Raw genomic sequence first — 25,482 nt, 5'->3', positions numbered from 1 at the left:
TTTTTTTTTTGTACGACTTTTTTGAACCTTTCATAACACTAAAATGCAGTGTGAATCTCAAAGAGGGGACATTTTTCTCAAACTTTATTTGACTGCAGAAAGCATTTCCTCACAACTCTCCAGTTACTAATATTCCATGCAACATGTTTTTTAGAATAGGCATTTCTGTCAGAATAGGATGGATGTATGCTGTGGTAACAACCATGAAATCTCAGTGACTTAGCGCAACAAAGGTGTCTTTCTTTTTCACGTTACATATCCAGCACAGGTCACTGAGGCCAAGGCACTCTGCTGTATGTAGGCACTCATGTTCTCAGGCTGGTCATCACTACAGCAGGCAGGAGTGAGCCTGAAGAATCACATGGGAGCTTGTCCCTACATCAGCCATCACTTCTCCCATTTCGTTGGTCAGAACTAGTCATGTGGCCCCATCTGGCTGCCCATCTGCTAAAGAAGTAAAGGAAATTTGGATCTTCTGAGCATCAGTAATCTCAACCTCAGCATTCCATTCAAATGGCAGCTTTACCATTTGTTAGCTCTTTGACTTTTATCCATAAAACAAGGAGTGGTCTTTAAAGTCTGGTAGAGACTGAAATGGTCACTAAGTATTTCAGTCACTTCCCATGTTCCTCAACCCCCATAAAGTTAGCAGGAGGCATGTGACTAGTTCTGGTCAATGGCATGTGATCAAAAATGTGTGTCACTTTGGGCCATGGCAGTTAAAAGCCCAGGCTTGTTTCTCCAGTCCCTTTCTCTTCCCTTGCCTTAATGACTAAGGAGGATGCATTTTCTAGGTGTGTGACTCTAAGATGGTACAGCCTCTGTACCACTCTGAGTGGCTGTGTGGAACACAGACAACTGTTCACCTGAGGAATATATGTAGGGTGGGAACCTGTGTTATGTTCAGCCCCTGGAATTTTGAGGTTGTTTCTACAGATTAAGCCTTGATTCTCCTGATTCAAATAGGTCCAAACTCTAAACTTTCTGTGCTTCTAGAAGGGTTTCCTCTCTTCTCTATTGAGCAAATCTGCATTCCTTCAGATACAATGGGATTTTTCCCAAAGATTATCTAACCCTTTGGGTGGTTGAATATATTACATGACTAGCATTGTGCCCAACTGCTGTGTGGGGTGATCACATGGAGGGCTTTGCCAAGACTTAAACCAAGATTAGAGCAGAGTTTAGTTAAATGCAGGCCAGTGATGGAAGCTGTAAAGAATACAAAACACGTATAATAAGGAAGGATGTTTCAACAGGAACTCATACAAAACAATATGGAAAGGAGAGGGGAGGAAAACAGGCCAAGGAGAGAGATACCATTCATGACTCAATCTCACAGCCTTTTAAATTCTATCTTCAGGTGCCCAAAACACCTCCCATGATTTCTCCCAAACAATAGTAGCCTCACCACAGTAGCAAAATCAAGAGCAAAAATAACTACCTTCAAGGCACATATAATGTAAGGTAAAAGGAGAGCTTGATGTATCTGCTAAATGCACACACATGCATGTGCACACGTGTGCATGCACGCACGCACACACACAAAGTGCTTAGTATGTTTTCAGCTGGATACGCTCAGCTCTTGGTGTCCTTCTGGAGTCTTTATTCTGGAGTCTCACAGACCCAAGGTTATTATCTTTGTGTTATTCTGTGCTTTGGGCTCAAGGTTCTGTTGAGTTTGACATCTTAGCTTTGTCACACCAGTGTCACAAATGTTCTCAGCTAACTCTCCTTTCTCCCTACTTAGGACTTTTCTGTATGAAACAGTACAAGATTCTGACCAGCTTGATAGCAGTGGTATGTTTCACTGGTGCAGAGCAATCCCTTTGGACAGTGTGATTCTGGTAGGTGATCTTGCACCAAATTTCAAATAAGATAAACCTACACCTAGGGTAAATAACGTCCTTACACTAGTTATAAGCACCTGCCATTTCTCTTTGTGAATTTCAAAGGAAAAACACATTCATCACCAGCCTGAATGGTATGCAGGGTAACAGATATGACATTTGACAAAGACCATGTAGGTAATATGCTGGGATTTGAAACAATTAGATCAGATTGTTCAAGTCCTTCTTCCCCCCCACCTTTCACAGTTTAGCTGAGTCAGTTATTTAGAATAATGTTCTCCTGACACATTGCTGTTTTGCTAGTAAATCTAATTAATTTAAATGCACCAGGGAAACTATTTACAAGAACTCTAAAGCCTTTCCTTTTTTTAAAGAAATATTTTCCTAATTATTGGTTTAAAGTTTGGATTTTCTGTAGTGGTTTCTCTTAGAGCTGGCTGTACTTATACCTAACGCATTAGTCAAGAATGGATCTCCTAGATGCATAACATGGGTGAATCCTAATAGATATTAGAATCCTGTCTCTGTCTCTGTTCTCTCAAGGAAAATAACTAACTCAATTTACTGAAATGCCAGCAACCAAGATGTAAAAAGTCTATATCCTAATCCAGGCTCTGACACCTGCTTTCCAGGTCCACATCTATTCTCATTTTCCAGAGTTAGCAACTCAAGCATGATCTCAGTGGTTTACTTTGCAAGCAGTAGTTGGTAAATATAATCAAAGTGATTGTTTGTTGTATGAACCCTATATAATTTTTTCAACTATGACTAATTGATAATTATATCTTTTTCTTGCTTTCCCAAAGTAGTTCAGTTCACTTTTTTTCCTGTTACACACACACACTCACACACACACAATCCTTGTGGCTTGGTACCAATGTCCTGACAGAATATGTTCCAATTTTTGTAAAAGCATGATCAATCATTTGATCAGAAGCATAAAATTGTCAGAACTGTCATATCAACTAGAAAACTATTAGGGTTGCTGCTGAAATTCACCACTTTAGCAATTATGTCTTCTTCTAAACTAAGCAAAATAAACTCCATTGAGCAGGAAGCTAAACATGTTTTCAGTGGGAGGGAAATTGTTAGAAAGGTTGAGAAGTTGGTTGCAGATGGAGGCATCCAAGAGACGAAGAAATTGAAATAGCAGATGTTTTATTATACCATATTTTTTGAGCACACAGACAGGTTGCTATGACAGATATCTCCTTTATGATACTTGATATGGAATATAGTTTAGAACACCAACTGAGTCTTTTGATAAGTTTAGAAGGGCTTCTAGTTTAAGAAATTCTAAAGGCTTTGAAACGTGTGACCATAGAGGAGAAATGTCCATATTGCAGAATTCAGGGAGGCTTTGAATTTGGTTTCATTTGCAAAAGGGTCAAATGGAAGTGGTCGATTTAAGTTACTTTGAACAAATAGTGCATCCTCCCCTTCCTCCAAAAGTCACTATCTTTCTCAATTGGGAGACAGTTTTGTGCCACAGTTTCTTGGAGAAATTGCCTCTCTGGCTGTGCCCATTAATGCACTCTGCCATGTATCTTGTTTCTAATTGTTTAGTTCTACTCAGAAGAGCAATCATTGGACTTCAGGCATGTTACATTAAATACCGTTAGAGGCTTCATTATTCAAGTTAAAACTAATCGGATTAGCTAGAGACAATTATTTAATAGATTTGGTTAAGATTCACATCACTCTCCAGGAAGGCTCTCCAGACAAGTAGCTTTATTTCCCCTCACAGGGCAATTCCCTTTGAAAAGAGAGTATTTTCTAGTATATGCTAATTTGACAAACTAATTGTGGAGATGTCAGATGTTACTTATTTATCTTGTTAGGTTTTATCACCCCCTGTTTCACAGAAGCTTGTCATTTAACCCAGCTAAATATGGGCATAGGGCAGGATGATATATCCATTTGAAGTATTCTGAGTCTTCATGTGCTGAGGAATATAGACCACACTCATGTATGAAGTGCTTCTATATGCATTTAACCTGTTCTCTACCAGCTTCCAAGAGTCCTCCTCTGAAACTCTAGGAACTCAAAAGATTCAGAGTTGATTAACAGGTATTGAACAAGAGCTAATGAGTTGAGCACTGTACTTCCACTATATTATTTCATTTCCACAGCAGAATTAGCTTTTATTTTTTAAACCATTCAAACTTAAAGAAATTGAGTGTCAGAGGGTAAACTAGCTTGTCATACAACAGAATACAGAATCAAGTCTTCCTCCAGATCCAGTGCTCTTTCTAGCCCATTCCAGAGCCACAAGAGAAGACACTGACTCATTCCCTGAAAGAAATCAAAAGCTTGAAATGAATTTCCTACAGGAATATCATGTCTCTCTTTTTTTTAAGTTACAATTATCACTCTTAAAAGTCTCTGTGAATGTGGGGAAAAGCTCATTTAAATATTTTTCATGTATATGATTATTTGGAGGTACTACTTGGAGATACAGAGAAAATGTTAACAATCAGTGATGCTGATGGTAGTATGTGACATGTTTAAATATTTGGGTTCAAATGGAATTTTTGTGACCTTTTCATTTCTTTTCTGCACTTTGCATAATGAATTTCCTCAACTCTGGAAAGCATCTGTTGAGTGAGTTTGGTATATTAGGTTGAACCATATGAAGTTACCAATACTCAACCATTTTTGACCCATAAAAAGGCAATTTCGTATGTTCCAAACTAATAGGTATTTTCATATGTATGAAAATCCACCAAAAACTGCAACATGTTGTACAACTTTATGCGATTTTCAGGGCTCAGTAGAAGACATACATTTAGCAATGGAATTTGTAATGTTTTAGTTTTTCATTGAATCTTACTATAGTGCATACAAGGCCAAAACCACATAATGAAAATAAAAGATGTGCTCCCCGTTTGGTTCTATGGTTTCACACCTTGAGGAATGACACTAATCTGAGTTTTAATTGAGGCACTCCATGCTAATAAAAGACTTTAAAAAGTGGAATAAGAAGGAACTCCACAAAAAGATAAAAAGTATAGTTGCCTCATGGTAGGTAAATTCCATTTTATGAGCAATTTGCAGAATTTCATTATCCTTATGAAAGTCCTCCTATGGATGTACCTGGAAGATTTGGGATGAGGGGACAGAGCCCTCTTTGAGAGACTCTCAGCTTGTTTCTAAAACTGACCAGACTCTGGCATGCTTATGCTTAGAAACGAATGGACAAGTCAAAACATGAGTTTCGGAACCATGTAGTAGCATGTGTCTTTGGAGATGCTACCTCAACATTGATGGGGCTTCGGAATTTTGTAATGCCCTTGAGAGCTAGCAGCTATACACGGCCGGAGCTGAAAGACATTGTGTTCATTGGGTCTCTGGATTACCTGAAGAGAGAATGGCTATTTCTCCGGAATTTTCCCCGGATATACATTCTACCTGTAAGTGTCACATTAGAGATAGTGATATTTATAATGATGGCAACACTAATGGTACTAGCATTAATGAATAATAAAATAGTAGCTTGTAGTTGTATAGTGCTTACAGGTAATAAAAACTATTCTAAGCATTTTACATATATTAACTCATTTAACCCTCAAAATAATCCTATGGGGTAGATTTTAAAGGTGTTGGACTTTGGGCATGGAGAGAGTAGGTAACCTGTCCAAGTTTACACAGCAGGTAAGTAGCAGAACAAAGATTTAAATCTAGACATTGTGGCTCCAGAGTTTATGCCCAGGAGCCACTACATTTTATGTTTTATGTTTATAATCATATTTTATGGTCTTTATATAAATAAGAGTTTCTCTACATTTCTGAATCTGATTCTAACTTAATGTCCACAGCTAAACTGATACTAGCTAGCCTTTGTGCTCTGACTTTCTCATCTTTTCTGAAGACGCATCTTTTATGGAATATATAATGCCACATAGTCCTTGATAGATGTATGAGAAAGAGGAATTAGGTTTACATTTCTGAGGAATGGATCCATTATGCATATGTGGCATTGTAGTTGTAATTGTATTTGCTCTGAACATTTATACACCGGTATGCAATTGTATGCCACTATTTCCCTGGATTAAAAAAAAAAAAAGTATGTGCAGTGTGAAATGCACCCAAACCATGTAATTTTTTCATGAAATAATGCTGACAATATATAATATTGTTCAAATTTCAAAAATGGTTCTCTCAAGGAACAAATTTCATTTGCTTCTTTAAAAAGCTACCATAAAGTTCTCTGCACTGTACCCTTACTTTAGGCCATAGAAAGGAAAAAAGGAAAAGGACCACAAATCTCTAGATCCAGCTAGTGTTAGGAATTACTGGTATTCATATCTAAGCTACCTGAAGACAGAACCAGATCTATCCCTATTTCTCCACCAAATTGGGAAAGAAGCAACCACCACTATGCTAGTTAATCCAGAGGGTACAGAAAAGGTCAGCTGCAAGCAAAACTGTAGGGATGCAAAATTTGCCTTTAGATCCATTACTTCCCCTTTCTCTGAATGTTTCTTGTTACCCCTACTGTTATCCCTACTTTACTTCTCCCACTTGAATCATCTGAATGGATGTAGGCTCCTCCCTCTTTACCCTCCTTTGGCTCATCCAGACTTGCTCTCAGGTAGGGTCTGTGAAATTCAGTCTCACAAAGATATTAATGATCAATGAGGCTAAATGTGTTCAGATATCAGGTAACTAAGTCTTAAAACCAATTCAGTGAAGGCTGGAGAGGCTTTGGCTCAAAAATTGCATCCCACAAAAGGCATCACCATGAGCCATTATATAAAATCCCTCCACCTGAGAAGTCCCTCCTCTATTGGGTTTTCTCTCATTAGGGATCTGCACTCTTTCCTGAAGACCTCCATGCAGCCAACATAGAGGAATGTTCCATGTGTGCTGTCTTATCCTCCTCATCCAAGGCATCAAGCAACCCAGCTCTGGTAGACACAGAGACCATCATGGCCACCCTCAACATTGGATCACTGAGGATTAGCTGCTCTGCCCAGACACCTGAAGAATCACGTAAGAACAACTCCCTGATAGGAGGAGTTTAGAGAGAATGGAATAAGAAAAGAGAATTAACTCATCTCTGAAGTACTTTGATCATGGGGAGGAGGAGAGGTTGGATCAGTTATCGTCGAAGACCTCTTCCAACTCTGAGAATTCTGTAATAGAAGTAGCAGAGAGTTAAGTCCTTGGTAATCCTAAGTCAAATGAAAAATAATTTCCATCTCCTAAATGGAATGCATGTAACAGTTTTCCCACTGAATTTTAAGTGCTGTTTTTGTTATTAATTAAATATTAGATAAGATAGAAATTGGCATATTATTATAATTAATAATATTTAGTAGTAGTAGTATCAATTCTCATTATATCTTAGAGATGCTCCACTACTATTCCTAGTTTAATGTTTGAGAGAATGAAGTATAATTCTCTCTTACTCTTTTTTTTATTTTATTTTTTTATGTTATGTTAATCACCATACATTACATCATTAGTTTTTGATGTAGTGTTCCATGATTCATTGTTTGCATATAACACCCAGTGCTCCATTCAATACGTGCCCTCTTCAATACACATCACCAGACTAACACTTTCCCCCACCCCCTCCCCTCTAGGACCCTCAGTTTCTTTCTCAGAGTCCGTAGTCTCTCATGGTTCGTCTCCCCCTCTGACTTCCCTCCTTATTTTACCCTTCCTACTATCTTCTCTCTCTCTCTTTTTTTAACATATAATGTATTATTTGTTTCAGAGGTACAGGTGATTAATCAGTCTTACACAATTCACAGTGCTAACCATAGTATATACCCTCCCCAATGTCTATCACCCAGCCACCCCATCCACTCCAGCAACCCTCAGTTTGTTTCCTGAGATTAAGAATTCCTCATATCAGTGACATCATATGATACATGTCTTTCTCTGATTGACGTGTTTCACTCATTATATACTCTAGTTCAATCCATGTCGTTGCAAATGGCAAGATTTTGGTTTTTTCTGATGGCTGCATAATATTCCATTGTATATATATGCCACATCTTCTTTATCCATTCATCTGTTGATGGACATCTTGGCTCTTTCCATAGTTTGGCTATTGTGGACATTGCTGCTATAAACATTGGGGTGCACGTACCCCTTCGGATCACTACATTTCTGTCTTTGGGTTAAATACCCAGTAGAGCGATTACTGGGTCATAGGGTAGCTCTATTTTGAGGAACCTGCATACTGTTTTCCAGAGTGGCTATGCAAGCTTGCATTCCCACCAATGGTGTAGGAAGATTCCCCTTTCTCCGCATCCCCGCCAACATCTGTCATTTCCTGACGTGTTAATTTTTGCCATTCTGACTGGTGTGAGGGGGTATCTCATTGAGGTTTTGATTTGGATTTCCCTGATGCTGAGTATGTGGAGCACTTTTTCATGTGTCTGTTGGCCGTTTGGATGTCTTCTTTGGAAAAATATCTGTTCATGTCTTCTGCCCATTTCATGATTGGATCATTTGTTCTTTGGGTATTGAGTGGAGAAGTTCTTTATAGATTTTGGATACTAGCCCTTTATCTGATATGTCATTTGCAAATATCTTCTCCCATTCTGTCAGTTGTCGTTTGGTTTTGTTGACTGTTTCCTTTGCTGTGCAAAAGTTTTTTTTATCTTGATGAAGTCCCGATATTTCATTTTTACCCTTGTTTCCCTTTCCTTTGGCTATGTTTCCAGGAAGAAGTTGCTGCGACTGAGGTCGAAGAGGTTGCTGCCTATGTTCTCCTTTAGGATTTTGATGGACTCCTGTCTCACATTAGGTCTTTCATCCATTTTGAGTTTATTTTTGTGTGTAGTGTAAGGAAATGGTCCAGTTATATCCTTCTGCATGTGGCTGTCCAATTTTCCCAACACCATATGTTGAAGAGATTATCTTTTTTCCATTGGACATTCTTTCCTGCTTTGTCAAAGATTAGTTGACCATAGAGTTGAGGGTCCATTTCTGGACTCTATTCTGTTCCATTGATCTATGTGTCTGTTTTTATGCCAGTACCATACTGTCTTGATGATTACAGCTTTGTAATAGGGCTTGAAGTCAGGAATTGTGATGCCAGCAGCTTTGCTTTTCTTTTTCAACATTCTTCTGGCTATTCAGGGTCTTTTCTGGTTCCATACAAATTTTAGGATTATTTGGTCCATTTCATAGAAAAAACCTGAGGGTATTTTGATAGGGATTGCAATAAATGTGTAGATTGCTCTAGGTAGCATTGACATCTTCACAATATTTGTTCTTCCAATCCATGAGCCTGGAATGTTTTTCCATTTCTTTGTGTCTTCCTCAATTTCTTCCATGAGTATTTTATAGTTTTCTGAGTACAGATTCTTTGCCTCCTTGGTTAGATTTATTCCTAGGTATCTTATGGGTTTGCGTGCAGATGTAAATGGGATTGACTCCTTAATTTCTCTTTCTTCTGTCTTATTGTTGGTGTATAGGAATGCCACTGATTTCTGTGCATTGATTTTCTATCCTGCCACTTTACTGAATTCCTGTATGAGTTCTAGCAGTTTTGGGGTGGAGTCTTTTGGTTTTCCACATAAAGTATCATATCATCTGCAAAGAGTGAGAGTTTGACTTCTTCTTTGCTGATTTGGATGCCTTTTATTTCTTTTTGTTGTCTGATTGCCGTGGCTAGGACTTCTAGTACTATGTTGAATAGCAGTGGTGATAGTGGACATCCCTGCTGTGTTCCTGACCTTAGGGGAAAGCTTTCAGTTTTCCCCATTGAGAATGATATTCTCTGTGGGTTTTCATAGATGGCTTTTATGATCTTGAGGTATGTACCCTCTATCCCTATACTCTGAAGAGTTTTGATCACGAAAGGATGCTGTACTTTGTCAAATGCTTTTTCTACATCTATTGAGAGGATCATGTGGTTCTTGTTCTTTCTTTTATTAATGTATTGTATCACATTGATTGATTTGCGGCTGTTGAACCAACCTTGCAGCCCAGGGATAAATCCCATTTGGTCGTGGTGAATAATCCTTTTAATGTACTGTTGGATCCTATTGGCTAGTACTTTGGTGAGATTTTTGCATCCATGTTCATCAGGGATATTGGTCTGTAATTCTCCTTTTTGGTGGGGTCTTTGTCTGATTTGGGGATCAAGTTAATGCTGGCCTCATAAAATGTGTTTGGAAGTTTTCCTTCCATTTCTATTTTTTGAAACAGTTTCAGAAGAATAGGTATTAATTCTTCTTTAAATGTTTGGTAGAATTCCCCTGGGAAGCTGGCTGGCCCTGTGCTTTTGTTTGTTCGGAGATTTTTGATTACTGCTTCAATTTCCTTAGTAGTTTTCTATTTCTTCCTGGTTCAGTTTTGGTCGTTGGTACATCTCTAGGAATGCATCCATTTCTTCCAGATTATCTAATTTGCTGGCATATAGTTGCTCATAATATGTTCTTATAATTGTTTGCATTTCTTTGGTGTTGGTCGTGATCTCTCTTTCATTCATGATTTTATTTATTTGTGTCATTTCTCTTTACTTTTTGATAAGTCTGGCCAGAGGTTTATCAATCTTATTCTTTCAAAGAACCAACTCCTAGTTTCGTTGATCTGTTCTACTGTTCTTTTGGTTTCTATTTCATTGATTTCTGCTCTGATCTTTATTATTTCTCATCTCCTGCTGGGTTTAGGCTTTATTTGCTGTTCTTTCTCCACCTCCTTTAGGTGTAGGGTTAGGTTGTGTATTTGAGACCTTTCTTGTTTCTTAAGAAAGGCTTGTATTGCTAAATACTTTCCTCCTAGGACCCCCTTTGCTGCATCCCAGAGATTTTGCACTTATGTTTTCATTTTCATTTGTTTCTATGAATTATTTTAATTCGTCTTTAATTTCCTGGTTGACCCATTCATTCTTTAGTAGGATGCTCTTTAGCCTCCATGTATTTCAGTTCTTTCTGACTTTCCTCTTGTGATTGAGTTCTAGTTTCAAAGCACTGTGGTCTGAAAATATTCAGGGAATGATTCCAATCTTTTGGTACCGGTTGAGACCTGATTTGTGACCTAGGATGTGATCTATTCTGGAGAATGTTCCATGGACACTAGAGAAGAATGTGTATTCTGTTGCTTTAGGATGGAATGTTCTGAATATATCTATGAAGTCCACTTGGTCCAGTGTGTCATTTAAAGTCTTTATTTCCTTGTTGATCTTTTGTTTGGATGATCTGTCCATTTCAGTGTTAAAGTCCCCCACTACTATTGTATTGTTGTCAATGTGTTTCTTTGCTTTTGTTATTAATTGCCTTATATAATCGGCTGCTCCCATGTTAGGGGCATAGATATTTACAATTGTTAGATCTCCTTGTTGGATAGACCCTTTAAGTAGGATATAGTGTCCTTCCTCATGTCTTATTATAGTCTTTGGTTTAAAATCTAATTTGTCTGACATAAGGATTGCCACCCCAGCTTTCTTTTGGTGTCCATTAGCATGGTAAATGGTTTTCCACCCCCTCACTTTCAATCTGGGGGTGTCTTTGGGTCTAAAATGAGTCTCTTGCAGACAGATATCGATGGGTCTTGTTTTTTAATCCAGTCTGATAGCCTGTGTCTTTTGATTGGAGCATTTAGCCCATTTACATTCAGGGTAACTATTGAAAGATATGAATTTAGTGCCATTGTATTGCTGGTAAGGTTACTGTTACTGTATATTGTCTGTGTTCCTTTCTGGTCTATGTTGCTTTTAGGCTCTCTCTTTACTTAGAGGACCCCTTTCAATATTTCTTGTAGGGCTGGTTTCGTGTATCCAAATTCCTTTAGTTTTTGTTTGTCCTGGAAGTTTTTTATTTGTCCTTCTATTTTCAGTGACAGCCCAGCTGGATAGAGTATTCTTGGCTGCATATTTTTCTCATTTAGTGCTCTGAATATATCATGCCAGTCCTTTCTGGCTTGCCAGGTCTCTGTGGATAGGTCTGTTGCCAATCTAATGTTTCTAACATTGTAGGTTACAGACCTCTTGTCCCGAGCTACTTTCAGGATTTTCTCTTTGTCTCTGAGACTCGAAAGTTTTACTATTAGATGTCGGGATGTTGACCCATTTTTATTGATTTTGGGGGAGGTTCTCTGTGCTTCCTGGATTTTGATGCCTGTTTCCTTCCCCAAATTAGGGAAGTTCTCTGCTATAATTTGTTCCAATATACTTTCTGCCCCCCTCTCTCTGTCTTCTTCTGGGATCCCAATTATTCTAATACTGTTTGTTCTTATGGTATCACTTATCTCTCGAATTCTGCCCTCATGATCCAGTAGTTGTTTATCTCTCTTTTTCTCAGCTTCCTTTTTCTCCATCATTTGGTCTTCTATATCACTAATTCTCTCTTCTGCCTCATTTGTCCTAGCAGTTAGAGCCTCCATTTTTGATTGCACCTCATTAATAGCCTTTTTGATTTTGACTTGGTTAGACTTTAGTTCTTTTATTTCTCCAGAAAGGGTTTCTCTATTATCGTCCATGCTTTTTTCAAGCCCAGCTAGTATCTTTATAATTGTCATTCTGAACTCTAGTTCTGACATCTTACTAATGTCCATATTGATTACGTCCCTGGCAGTCGGTACTGCCTCTTGTTCTTTTTTTCTGAGGTGAGTTTTTCCATTTTGTCATTTTGTCCAGAGGAGAACAGATGAATGAGAAAACAAAATGCTAACAGGGTAACAATGACCCCAGAAAAATATACACTAAACAAGTCAGAAGAGACCTGAAACCAGGGGAAAAGAAGGGGAAAGAAAGAAAAAAGAAAAAAAAAAGAATATGATCAAACATGATCAGGCTGGTGAATAGATCAGTGCCACACACTAGATTTTGGGCATACTTTGGTCTGTTAGAGGAAACTGCCTTCCAAAATTTTAAAGAAAGAAAAACTTATATATGTACAAAAATAAGGGTAAATATGGTGAAGGGATGGAATGATTGTAAAGATGAAAATTATAAAAGATTTTATAAAAGGAATTGATAAGAAGTTGGTTGAAAAAAGAAAAGAAATTAAAATAAAAAAGGGAGAGAATGTGATCAGGCAGGAGACTAGAACAAAGCCATACACTAGAGATTTAGGGTATATTTTGGTCTGTTAGAAGAAACTGTATTTCAAAATTTTGAAGAGAGAACAACATATATATATATATATACCAAAAATAGGGTTAACTACTATGAAGGGATAGAATATGACTCTAAAAATGAAAAATAAAAAAGATTTTTAAAAAGGGGATTGGTAAGATGTTGGTTGAAAAAGGGAAAAAGAAAAATTCAAAAGAAAAATAGAAGAAGAAAAAAAAGAAAATTAAAAAAATTAATTTTGAGAGACTAAAGAATCAGCAGAAAAAAAGCCATGAATTCTATGTGCTGTATTCCCCTAATGCTGGAGTTCTGCCATTCTCATTGATTGGTAAACTTGGTCTTGGTTGGCTGTTCTTGCAGATCTTCTGGGGGAGGGGCCTGTTGCCATGGTTCTCAAATGTCTTTGCCAGAGGTGGAATTTCCCCACCCTTGCTGGGGGCTGGGCTAAGTAATCTGCTCAGGTTTGCTCTTGGGAGCTTTTGTTCCCTGCAAGCTTTCCATATAGCTTTGGAGGATGAGAGTGAAAATGGCAGCCTCTCAGTCACCACCCTGGAGGAGCCGAGAACTCAGGGCCCCACTCCTCAGTGCCCCCCAGAGAACAGCAGTCAATCACTCCTGTGTCCCCAGGCTCCGGCCGCATTCCGTGCTCACCTGACCTGTGACCAAGTGTTTCTATCTCTGGCACATGACCCTGTTTGGAGTCTCCAAACCCAGCAGATTCCTGCAGTGCACTCCAACACCAATTCTCCTGGGGAGAAGGAGAGTCTCCCCGGATCTGCCACTTGTTCGGTCCCTGCTGGAAGAGCAGTGGCCCGACTGTGCGACGGATCACGGTTTATGGCAACCCGAGCTGAGGGCCCACTCCTTGGCTCTGTCTCTGCAGCTGGCTTCACTGCTCCAATACCTGGGAGCTCTGCCGCACTCAGACACCCCTGGTCTTTCTGTGACCCTGAGGGTCCTGAGACCACACTGTCCCTGTGAGGGTTCCACCCTTGCTTAGCCACTGGAGCGACATCCCTCAGCAGAGCAGACTTCTAAAAGTTCTGATTTTGTGCTCCGCTGCTCTATCATCTGCCGGTAGCGGCTGACAGAGGCTCCCTCCCCACCACCATCTATCTTCCTGAATATTGCCTCAGATTCACTTCTCCACATGTCCTACCTTCCAGAAAATGTCGCTTTTCTATTCAGAGAGTTGCTACTATTCTTTTCTTTGATCTCCTGTTGAGTTCGTAGGTGTTCTGAATGGTTTGATCCCTATCTAGCTGAATTCCTGGGACCAGATGAAATGTAGGTCTCCTACTCCTCTGCCATCTTGCTCCTCCCCTCTTTTACTCTTTCAAGATGCTTTCAATTTATGAACTTTAGAAGACTATCGCTAAGGTCTCTTCTGACTTCCATAGACTAAAGATGTCATACTGTAGCTTCAGATTGGAAAGAGATGGTAAGAAGCAGGATCTATTCAGGATGGGGATCAAGTTTTTTCCTCCTTTGTATTCCTCTTAGTGCCTAGTACAATTATGGTCACTTAGATGCTTACCACCTACCTAATGAATTGAAGCAAATGATCCAGTAAGCTGGACTCTTGAGGAGTTCCCAACATTTCACTGTACCCAAGTGTTTGAAGTAAATTCCCACTAAAAATTGTGGTTTCCCTTCTCCCCTCCAAATAGGAAAAGGCTTATCTATTAATCTATTTCTAAAATTGACTACTAGACATTCAACCTAATATGAAAGTAACTATTAGTGAAGAATTTTCTGTATCTAAAACAGATTTTCAACTCAAAAATAAAAGTAAATCATTGTTGGGGTCCCCTCCATCCAGCCATTTCCCTTGGGGATGTTGATACTCAGGATCAGGAACTCAGTCCTCTAGCCATGCAGCTGCTGAGCACAGCTGTTCCACTGTGCATGGAACTTGGAGTGGTCAGACATCACAGAAATTGCGAGGCTTTCATGATTATGGTTGTGGATAAAAATGTTCATGAATCAAATTAGGAAACCAAAAGAGCTCTCTCTGACTCCCAGGTCACTGTTGCTAGGTGGGAAAATAGAAGGTTCTTGGACCAAAGGAGTAAGTGAGTAATCTAGCCTAATCTTTGGTAGGTGAACTGAGCCAGCTACTTGAGACACCCTTCCTAAGCAACAAAAGCCCAGTTGGCACCCAGAGCTTCAGGGTGTTTTGCAAAGCAGACTAATAACAAAGCACTTTATGAATAGCAGAGTGCCATGAAAATCCAGACTAAGGAGGTATGAGCCATATCACTACTAAACAAATCTAAAAATGCTGTTGTGTTCTGCACATAAATCCTTAGCTTAGCAAATAGGCTCACTCAGATTTACACAAGATGTGTGTGTGGTATATGCGTGAGTAGGTGTGTATGTGAGTACACCACGCTTACAACTTTCTATGATTGGACAGAGAAGAAGTATTCACTTTAAAGGCAATATCATCAATATGCAAATGAAAATGCCCGCATAACATAGCCTGGGATAAACTGACATCGGCCATCTAGTTAATCATCTGGGTGACTTGTCCTTCCTATGATTAGTTTTACTTAAGTTTCACATCTTACATAGGCTAGAAAGATAGAAACCTGTGAATTTAATTCTGGTTTCTTTTATATCTAGTAATTTTCATCCTTTAACTTATTTATTAATTCAACAAAACAATGTTGTTCTTGTATGATGTGCCCTGTACTCTCTTACAGGTTAAAAGGTTGCCCTCAAAGGAGAAAGATGAATTGGTAAAAGGAGGTAAAGGTGAGGGGGAAAAAGATTTGGAAAGGAGGCAGAAAAAATGAAGGAATATCAAAGTATTTCAATCATTATGAAGAATGAGTAGGTGCTATCCCCAAAGATAAAAGCAAAAGTTTAGAGAAAAATGTATTGTGTAGGCCTTGCACCATTTTTTTTATGGATGTCATCATACCCATTTGTGTAACCAGGAAATGCAGATCCAGTCAGGCTCTACTGTGCCACCCAACAAAGGTCATGGAGTCTGCTTGTCTGGCACCATAGCATCAGTAAAGTCACATTATGAACTTGTGAAAAACAAAGGATCATTACTCAGAAATTTCATTAATGACTCTGGCATTATAGGAATCTGCCTGGAGTTTATATACAGAAATTCCCAATCCTCAGAGAAGCCTGTTTTGTTCTCTTAACCATTCTTCCCATTTCATATTAATACTACTCTTGTACCATCCTTAAGAGGTGGAAATGGGAGTACATGCCTCCAAGAATTGACAGTATAAAGGATTGTGAAATTCTTCTAGGAGGCAGAGAACATCTTGCATGCTGAGTACCAACATAAGATTAGCCAATGGACAGTTCACTTTCCCTTCCTCTAGGATAATGGTTATCAATCAGGAACAGTTTTGCCCCCAGAGGTCATCTGACAATGTCTGGAGACAGTTTTGGTTGTCACAACTTGAGGGGATACTATTGGCAGCTAGTGAGTAGAGGTCAGAGATATTGGTAAACATCCTACAATGCACAGGACAGCCCCACATAGTTTCAAACAAACAAACTTTTGGGCCCCAAATGTTAATCATATCAAGATCAGAAACCTTGCCCTTGCATATCTGGTGAGACGTTTGTGGGATCAGTGGGCTTTCCCACATCTTCATGGGAAAGATGAAGTCATGGCAAACATATATGAAGGCCATCTTGGACCACCAAAGCTATTCCATACAGTGATTCACCGAGGGATGTTGGGGGTTGGGAACAGCAGAGTGAGGACTCTCTGAAAGATCTGTAAGAATGCCAGCCCTCCTGGACATTTCCATGGGAAACTTTAGGTTTTCCAGTGACACTCTAATTGCTGCCCTGTCTCGTCACAAGGAGAACAGGTTGGCAAACCTAGGTACTGAACTAAATAATCTGTGGCATAATCTAAACATATAATGGTAATTAAGTCTGACAACTTAATATGCTACTGAAATTTAAATGTACAGTAGTAATCTACAATTAAGCAATTTTTTGTAATAACACCCTGCCAGACTGGAAGATTTCAGGTATAATACTATGTACTACCAGGTAGCAAAAATATTGACATTAGTAAAATATACTCAGGCTATGATCTGACACATATTCAAATTAACCATTGCTCTACAAGACAAGATAGAATTAAGGCAGAAATTCAGTTGCCGTCCTTCAGCTGGTATCCAAAGCAATTGTTTCAACTGTTATACATGTGTCTGTACCCAATAAGAACATTTGAGATTGAAGTATCTGACTATATACACTGAATTCACAGATTTGATATGACTGTAGTAAAATTGTGATCTCTCTATAGTTTCTACTGCTCACAGCAGCCAGAGGGATCATCTATAAATATTAGTAAATAATGTCAGTTCCCTACTTTAAACCCTATAATGTGACCCATGACAATTATAGGAAAATAACATAGGGTCTTGCAGGCCAGTAGAGAGTTTGAATTTTCTCCTACTTCATCCTGTTTATACTGGCTCTTTCCTTCCTTGGATCCCTCATCCTATTCCCTCTGCCTGGGTAGCTTGTCACCACTCAGGACTCCATTCCAACATCAGAGAGGACTCTTTTCAGATCCTATCTAAAGTCACCTTCCCTCATCAATCACTGGTCCCTCAAAGTTAGGTTTTTCCACAATACTCATCACTGAAATTATTTTATATTTGCATCACATAGGATGCCACTGGGACAGGGACTCTTCACAGTCCTGGCATGGAGAAGACTTTCTTTAAATTTTGGCAGAAGGAAGAAGGAAGGAAATGTGCATAGAACAGAGAAAGCATCTTACACAGTTCTGAGAATAAAGTAAATCTTAGTTCCCCCAATCTTCTTGCATTATGGAAATCCCAGAGACATTTTTTTAGGAAAAACAGTTGGAAGGTATTCAGGTCCCATCACAACTAAGATTTACCAATGAGTTAGGATATCTGATCTCGAGCCAAACTATGAGCCTTCCTCTTAAATAGCTGTGTGAACAAGGTTAGCCCTCTGGTCTTCCATCTCCCTACCTAAAGTTGCAGCATTTACTAAATTCCTAAGACACTTGCCACTTCTAACTATAAACCAAATAGGTTGGGAGCTTCCTGTGGTGCATCAGGTTTTACCCCAAATCCACCTTGAAGCATGACTCCAAATTTTAGTGACTCTCAGAAATATATTCAGTTCTACTCTGCATTAGTAAGAAGTGCCTCTTTTACTGAATGTCTTGCGGAGATGGAAAATCTGGTAAATATTATAGTATATAACATTCCCTCTGAAAAAAATAACCTTCTGGGTCATTTCTTTTCCCCTGTCCCTGTCTCAGCAGCCCTCCTTTGTCTGTCAGCCTATCTTACCACCATGCTCATCTCCATTCACTCCCCATTTCACTCTGTCCCCTCCCATGTGCCTGGCTCAGTAAACAGCAGACCCTCTTCTAAGGCAGCAGGGAATTTTAAGTAGAATTTTTACCTTTCACAGTAGCATGTCCCTGTTACATAGTATTCTCAGAAAGGCTCAAGAAAGGTAACCAACAGTTTTAAAGCATCACTTCTGATGAGATCATTATGTGTGTGTTTCTTTTTTAAATGGACCCTAGCTCTCCATTTCTCTCTTCCCTTTTCATTCTTTACATTTTTTTAGTTTGGCTTAGAGACCAAAACTCTGGTGTTCTGCCTGGTTTTGAACCTGTCCATGGTTCCCTGCATGGTAGCACTGTGTTTCAGGCTGGTTCTGTGCATCACTGTCTTGTGGAGTCAAGGCTCACAGAGGAGAGTGAAGGGCTTCACCTCCTCACACAGGAGGGAAATCTGTCTGTAAACTGAAAGCAAAGCTCAGAGGCTCTAAGTGACACCCTGCCCATCTTTAAGGAACTTCCAAGGCATTCAGGATTGAGGCAGGACAACCAGGGATGGGAGGCAGCCAATTCTGTGGAAGAAGAAAGACATGAGCAGTGCCACATGGGCACCTGAATACCCAGAGAGCATCTCCAAAAGGCTGAGAGCACTAAGAGTCAGAAACTAGTTGTAGTGTCTCCAAAAGCACTGGTGGAGCAGCCCCACCTATTTATTCGTGGTTTCCTGAAAGTTTTGCAAGCAAATGAATGTGGATTCAGGCACAGCCTGCCTGGGCCATCATCCAGCACTACCACTCCACAGAGAATAATCATATTTTACTAATGTGGTCAATAAGCAACCAGGGTGAGCTTTGTCTTTTTTGTAGTTCATTTGAAGTGCATTTAAAATACACACACACACCACTTCTCAAAAGGAGATCTGAGGAGGACCCAATGTTTCCCCTAAATATAGAAAAAAACCAAGGATTTGGACATGAGAGTAACTTTGTTAAGATGAAGCACCAAGTTACATGGTGTGCTTCTCCATCCTTGCCAAGTTTTGTAAGTCACTTTGTTTGCATGTATCCATCTCTTTTCTTCTTTGTTGTTGTCTGTGTTCACAGAAGGGACTTCAGAGCACTTTGGCAGATATTCTGGGAAATCAAAATACCGAAGAATCCCCATCCTCACCGAACTGAGTAAGTTGTGTTTCAAGGACAGAATGCAAGGGAGAAATCTTTGTCATCCATAATTGATGTCCCAAGGTTCTTTTTAGAATCCATAGTCAAAGGACTGAGGAATCAGAATGGGGCCCAGAGAAACATTAAGTGTTTGACTGGACATTACTTTGGGCTTTTATCTAACTAGTGACATCATCAAGCAGAGCCTGTTATATCTGAGTGTCATGGTGCAGGAATAACACCTGCCTTCTCCTCTTGTTCAGTTATCAGGAAAGTGAGACCAGGAACTGGCTCATTCTTGTTTGGAGGAAGTCTCCAGCGGGGGGTGGGGGGTGGGGCATGAGTTTGAGGTTGGCTAGGAAGGATCTCCCTATACTCACCTACCTATCCATTGTGGGACATTATATCAGGCAGCTTCCTTTCCTGTAGTGATACCAGGACTGGGATTAGGGTGACGCAAATGAGGCATGCAGGATGCAGATGTTAAGGAGGCACCCACTCCTGGGGTCCTTAAATTTTGAGTCCTAGTTGTCTCCCTTGTGTCATCTTAATCCTGCCCCTGAGTGGTGCTCTTCTAAAATGGAAACACTCCATGCAGAAATACCAGAATAAGCTGTTATCTCTCACCAACACCTTATGGAAAATGCACATATATGAGACTTTCCTAGTGAGGAGCTCTGGGAGTAGAAAGAAGCTTGGGGAAGGCAGGGAAGGTGCCTGTGTGCATTTGGGGATATGTCTGGGAGATAAGAGGGAACACACTGGGATTTAATACTGACAATAATTGATGAAAAAAGGGGAAGACATGAAAGAGGGGAATGTTGTCTTTAACACAGATTAGAACCTAAAGTTGTTAGCCACAGTTTTGTTTTTTTTTTATGTTATGTTAATCACCATACATTATATCATAGTTTTTTGATGTAGTGTTCCATGATTCATTGTCTGCATATAACAGCCAGTGCTCCATTCAGTACATGCCCTCTTTAATACCCATCACCAGGCTAACCCATCCCGTCCACCCCCCTCCCCTCTGGAACCCTCAGTTTGTTTCTCAGAGTCCATAGGCTCTCATGGTTCATCTACCCCTCTGATTTCCCCTCCTTCATTTTCCCTTCCTGCTATCTTCTTCTTCTTTTTTTTTTAACATATAACATGTAATGTATTAATTGTTTCAGAGGTACAGGTCTGTGATTCAACAGTCTTACACAGTTCACAGCGCTCACCATAGCACATACCCTCCCCAATGTCTATTGCCCAGCCACCCCCTCCCTCCCACCCCCCACCACTCCAGCAACCCTCAGTTTGTTTCCTGAGATTAAGAATTCCTCATATGTGACATCATATGATACATGTCTTTCTCTGATTGACATATTTCGCTCAGCATAATAGCCTCCAGTTCCATCCACGTCTTTGCAAATGTCAAGATTTCATTCCTTTTATGGCTGCATACTATATTCCATTGTATATATATACCACATCTTCTTTATCCATTCATCTGTAGATGGACATCTTGGCTTTCCATAGTTTGGCTATGGTGGACATTGCTGCTATAAACATCGGGGTGCACGTACCCTTTTGGATCACTACATTTGTATCTTTGAGATAAATACCCAGTAGTGCAATTGCTGGATTGTATGGGAGCTCTATTTTCAACTTTTTGAGGAACCTCCATACTGTTTTCCAGAGTGGCTGCACCAGCTTGCATTCCCACCAACAGTGTAGGAGGGTTCCCCTTCCTTCACATCCCTGCCAACATCTGTCGTTTCCTGACTTGTTAATTTTAGCCATTCTGACTGGTGTGAGGTGGTATCTCATTAAGGTTTTGATTTGGATTTCCCTGATGCTGAGTTATGTGGAGCACTTTTTCATATGTCTGTTGGCCATTTGGATGTCTTCTTTGGAAAAATGTCTGTTCATGTCTTCTGCCCATTTCTTGATTGGATCATTTGTTCTTTGGGTGTTGAGTTTAAAAAGTTCTTTATAGATTTTGGATACTAGCCATTTATCTGATATGTCATTGGCAAATATCTTCTCCCATTCTGTCGGTTGTCTTTTGGTTTTGTTGACTGTTTCTTTTGCTGTGCAAAAGCTATTTATCTTGATGAAGTCCCGATAGTTCATTTTTGCCCTTGCTTTCCTTGCCTTTGGCAATGTTTCTAGGAATAAGTTGCTGCAGCTGAGGTCGAAAAGGTTGCTGCCTGTGTTCTCCTTTAGGATTTTGATGGACTCCTGTCTCACATTTAGGTCTTTCAACGATTTGGAGTCTATTTTTGTGTATGGTGTAAGGAAATGGTCCAGTTTCATTCTTCTGCATGTCGCTGGCCAATTTTCCCAACACCATTTGTTGAAGAGACTATCTTTTTTCCATTGGACATTCTTTCCTGCTTTGTCAAAGATTAGTTGACCATAGAGTCAGTAGACCATAGCATCTATTTCTGGGCTCTCTATTCTGTTCCATTGATCTATGTGTCTGTTTTTGTGCCAGTACCATTCTGTCTTAATGATTACAGCTTTGTAATAGAGCTTGAAGTCAGGAATTGTGATGCCACCAGATTTGCTTTTCTTTTTCAACATTCCTCTGGCTATTTGGGGTCTTTTCTGGAGCCATACAAATTTTAGGATTATTTGTTCCATTTCATTGAAAAAACTTGATGGTATTTTGATAGGGACTGCAATAAATGTGTAGATTGCTCTAGGTAGCATTGACATCTTCACAATATTTGTTCTTCCAATCCACGAGCATGGACTGTTTTTCCATTTCTTTGTGTCTTCCTCAATTTCTTTCATGAGTATTTTATAGTTTTCTGAGTACAGATTCTTTGCCTCTTTGGTTAGATTTATTCATAGATATCTTAAGGTTTTGGGTGCAATTGTAAATGGGATCGACTTCTTAATTTCTCTTTCTTCTGTCTTGTTGTTGGGGTTTAGGAATGCCACTGATTTCTGTGCATTGATTTTCTATCCTGCCACTTTACTGAATTCTTGTATGAGTTCTAGGAGTTCTGGGGTGGAGTCTTTTGGGTTTTCCACATAAAGTATCATATCATCTGCAAAGAGTGAGAGTTTGACTTCTTCTTTGCTGATTTGGATGCCTTTTATTTCTTTTTGTTGTCTGATTGCCATGGCTAGGACTTCTAGTACTATGTTGAATAGCAGTGGTGATAGTGGACATCCCTGCTGTGTTCCTGACCTTAGGGTGAAAGCTCTCAGTTTTTCCCCATTGAGAATGATATTCTCTGTGGGTTTTCATAGATGGCTTTTATGATCTTGAGGTATGTACCCTCTATCCCTATACTCTGAAGAATTTTGATCAAGAAAGGATGCTGTACTTTGTCAAAAGCTTTTTCTGCATCTATTGAGAGGATCATATGATTCTTGTTCTTTCTTTTGTTAATGTATTGTATCACATTGATTGATTTGCGGATGTTGAACCAACCTTGCAGCCCAGGGATAAATCCCACTTGGTCATGGTGAATAATCCTTTTAATGTACTGTTGGATCCTAATGGCTAGTGTTTTGGTGAGAATTTTTGCATCCAGGTTCATCAAGGATATTGGCCTGTAATTCGCCTTTTTGATGGGGTCTTTGTCTGGTTTTGGGATAAAGGTAATGCTGGCCTCATAAAATGAGTTTGGAAGTATTCGTTCCATTTCTATTTTTTGGAACAGTTTCAGAAGAATAGGTATTAATTCTTCTTTAAATGTTTGGTAGAATTCCCCTGGGAAGCTGGCTGGCCCTGTGCTTTTGTTTGTTGGGAGATTTTTGATTACTGCTTCAATTTCCTTAGTGGTTATAGGTCTGTTCAGGTTTTCTATTTCTTCCTGGTTCAGTTTTGGTAGTTGATACATCTCTAGGAATGCATCCATTTCTTCCAGATTGTCTAATTTGCTGGCATATAGTTGCTCATAATATGTTCTTATAATTGTTTGTATTTCTTTGGCGTTGGCCACTTGTTGGGTCCCTGCTGGAAGAGCAGTGGCCCGACTGTGCCGCGGATCATGGTTTATGGCAACCCCAAGCTGAGAGCCCACTCCTTGGCTCTGTCTCTGCAGCCGGCTTCCCCGCTCTGATACCTGGGAACTCTGCCGCACTCAGGCACCCCCAGTCTTTTTGTGACCCTGAGGGTCCTGAGACCACACTGTCCCAGTGAGTGTTCCACCCCCCCGCTTAGCCACTGGAGCGACGTCCCTCAGCGTAGCCAACTTCTAAAAGTTCTGATTTTGTGCTCCACAGCTCTATCACTTGCCAGTAGTGGCTGATGGAGGCCCTTCCCCCGCCATCTATCTTCCCGAATATTGCCTCAGATTCACTTCTCCGCATGTCCTACCTTCCAGAAGGTGGTCGCTTTTCTGTTCAGAGAGTTGTTACTATTCTTTTCTTTGATCTCCTGTTGAGTTCATATGTGTTCAGAATAGGTTGATCCCTATCTAGCTGAATTCCTGGGACCAGATGAAATTTAGGTCTCCTACTCCTCCACCATCTTGCTCCTCCCCCACAGCCACAGTTTTTATTTGTATTTTATTTTTATTTTTCTATCCTTTTGAACCATGTTTAACCCAAGGTGTATATACACTGAGGACATTGATTAGAAGACTGTGATGTAAGTTGGAGTGGTCACGAGGGGCCAGCCAGCTTCTCACTGATCCCAAAGTACATCTGGTCACTCTCCAGGGACTCAGAGCTTGCTTCAACTAAAGACTTGCTGGCACCAGGCAGCCCTTGTTAAATTAGTCTAACAAAGCACCTGTCAGCTCACTCAGTTTTTGTTCTTTGGCTGGCTGGAAAGGGTCACGATGACATGAGAGCTGCAAGTCTGACTGCCAGCACTTTGGTACAGAATGTACCATGGCATGCAGGAAAATGTCTAGCAAAGTAGAGGCCAATAGTTTAAGATGACACAGGAAGATTTGGACAAGGGTTCCTGGGGTATGTGAGTGTGTCGAGGGTTGGCAATGCAAGGAGAAAAAAATACATGTGTGTAAAAAATGTGGGTTGATATTATCATGCATTGCTCACCTTTTATATAGACAAGGAATAATTTAAAGAATTAAAGAACAATCCAATCTTAGTTAGGAATGTATTCTGCATCGTATGCCAGGTAGATTTGGTTTGATCTGTAATATGACTGTCAAGAACTGTGAAAGATGTAAGTAAGACCTTATGTTACTTGCAAACCAACAAGGTAACCTGCCACAGTTTCATGGACCCTGACAGAAGACACAAGACCACTGGGTCAAAGATAAAGAACAGTTTATCACTCAAAGCAATGGCCATAGCCAAAGTATCATCAGTTTTGTGCTGCTTGCCCAAGGCCTTGTTCCCACAGGGTGACATGAAAAGGGCCAAATGATACCTGTACCCACCATGAATTGCTTTATAGGAGAAGAACCCCAGGCTTCAGGAACCAGAATCTTTTATAATGGGCAGTAAGCATGATTCCCTTTGCTCTGGTGGGAGATATTATCTTTATCTTCCAATGCTATTTTCTACTTAAACATTTTTGAAACAATAGTCTTGGAACAAAGGCAGTCAGTGCTTCCGTTTGTATTCCCAACAATGACCAGTTGCATTCCCTTCAGATGCTTCCTCCAGGGATCTGAGTTGCAGCCTGGGGCAAATAGAGACATGCTAATGGTTACTTTGGCTACTGCTACATGAGCCCCAGTTAGAAGGATTCTCTAATCCCGGCTACTCAGAGTGTAGTCCATGAATCAGCAGCATCTGGAAGCTTGTTGGACACCTAGAATCCCATTCTCACCCCTAGACCCAATGAATCAGAATCTGTAACAATCTGTAACATCTGTAACAAGATGCCCAGGAGATTCATATGCACATTAAATTTTTGAGAGGTACTACTTTAACTCATTCTGGACCTAGATAACTCTAAAAACCCAAATAAATACTAGGGTATCTATGGCATAGTATTATGAAAAATGTCTGTAACTGGGGTGATCATGTGTTCCCATTTATGCCTGTTTTCCCCGTGCAGTTATTGAGAGTATCCCCTTTTACTTACAAAAGTGTCCTGGTTTGAAAGATAAATTATATAAAGGTGACATTGGGGACACTTGTTTGGAGGACCTGGGCCTGGGGTGCAAGGATATA

At 39.9% G+C, this 25,482-nt stretch overlaps 1 protein-coding gene across 1 annotated transcript in view; it reads left to right on the top strand.

The window, feature by feature from the left end:
• The window catches only part of KCNU1 (potassium calcium-activated channel subfamily U member 1), a 177,541-nt gene that overhangs the window by 138,405 nt on the left and 13,654 nt on the right, over positions 1 to 25,482 (top strand). Inside the window, 5 exon segments of the mRNA XM_035003825.1 lie at positions 1,748 to 1,844; positions 5,036 to 5,260; positions 6,656 to 6,820; positions 18,875 to 18,913; positions 19,335 to 19,395. Of these exon segments, the coding sequence (XP_034859716.1) occupies positions 1,748 to 1,844; positions 5,036 to 5,260; positions 6,656 to 6,820; positions 18,875 to 18,913; positions 19,335 to 19,395 (587 nt within the window).

Source organism: Mirounga leonina, unplaced genomic scaffold, assembly GCF_011800145.1.
Source record: "Mirounga leonina isolate KUSES-001 unplaced genomic scaffold, KU_Mleo_1.0 Mir_128, whole genome shotgun sequence".
NCBI classification, from domain to species: Eukaryota; Metazoa; Chordata; class Mammalia; order Carnivora; family Phocidae; genus Mirounga; species Mirounga leonina.
Note: the sequence above shows the minus strand (reverse complement) of the source record. Positions and strands in the feature narration are given on the sequence as shown.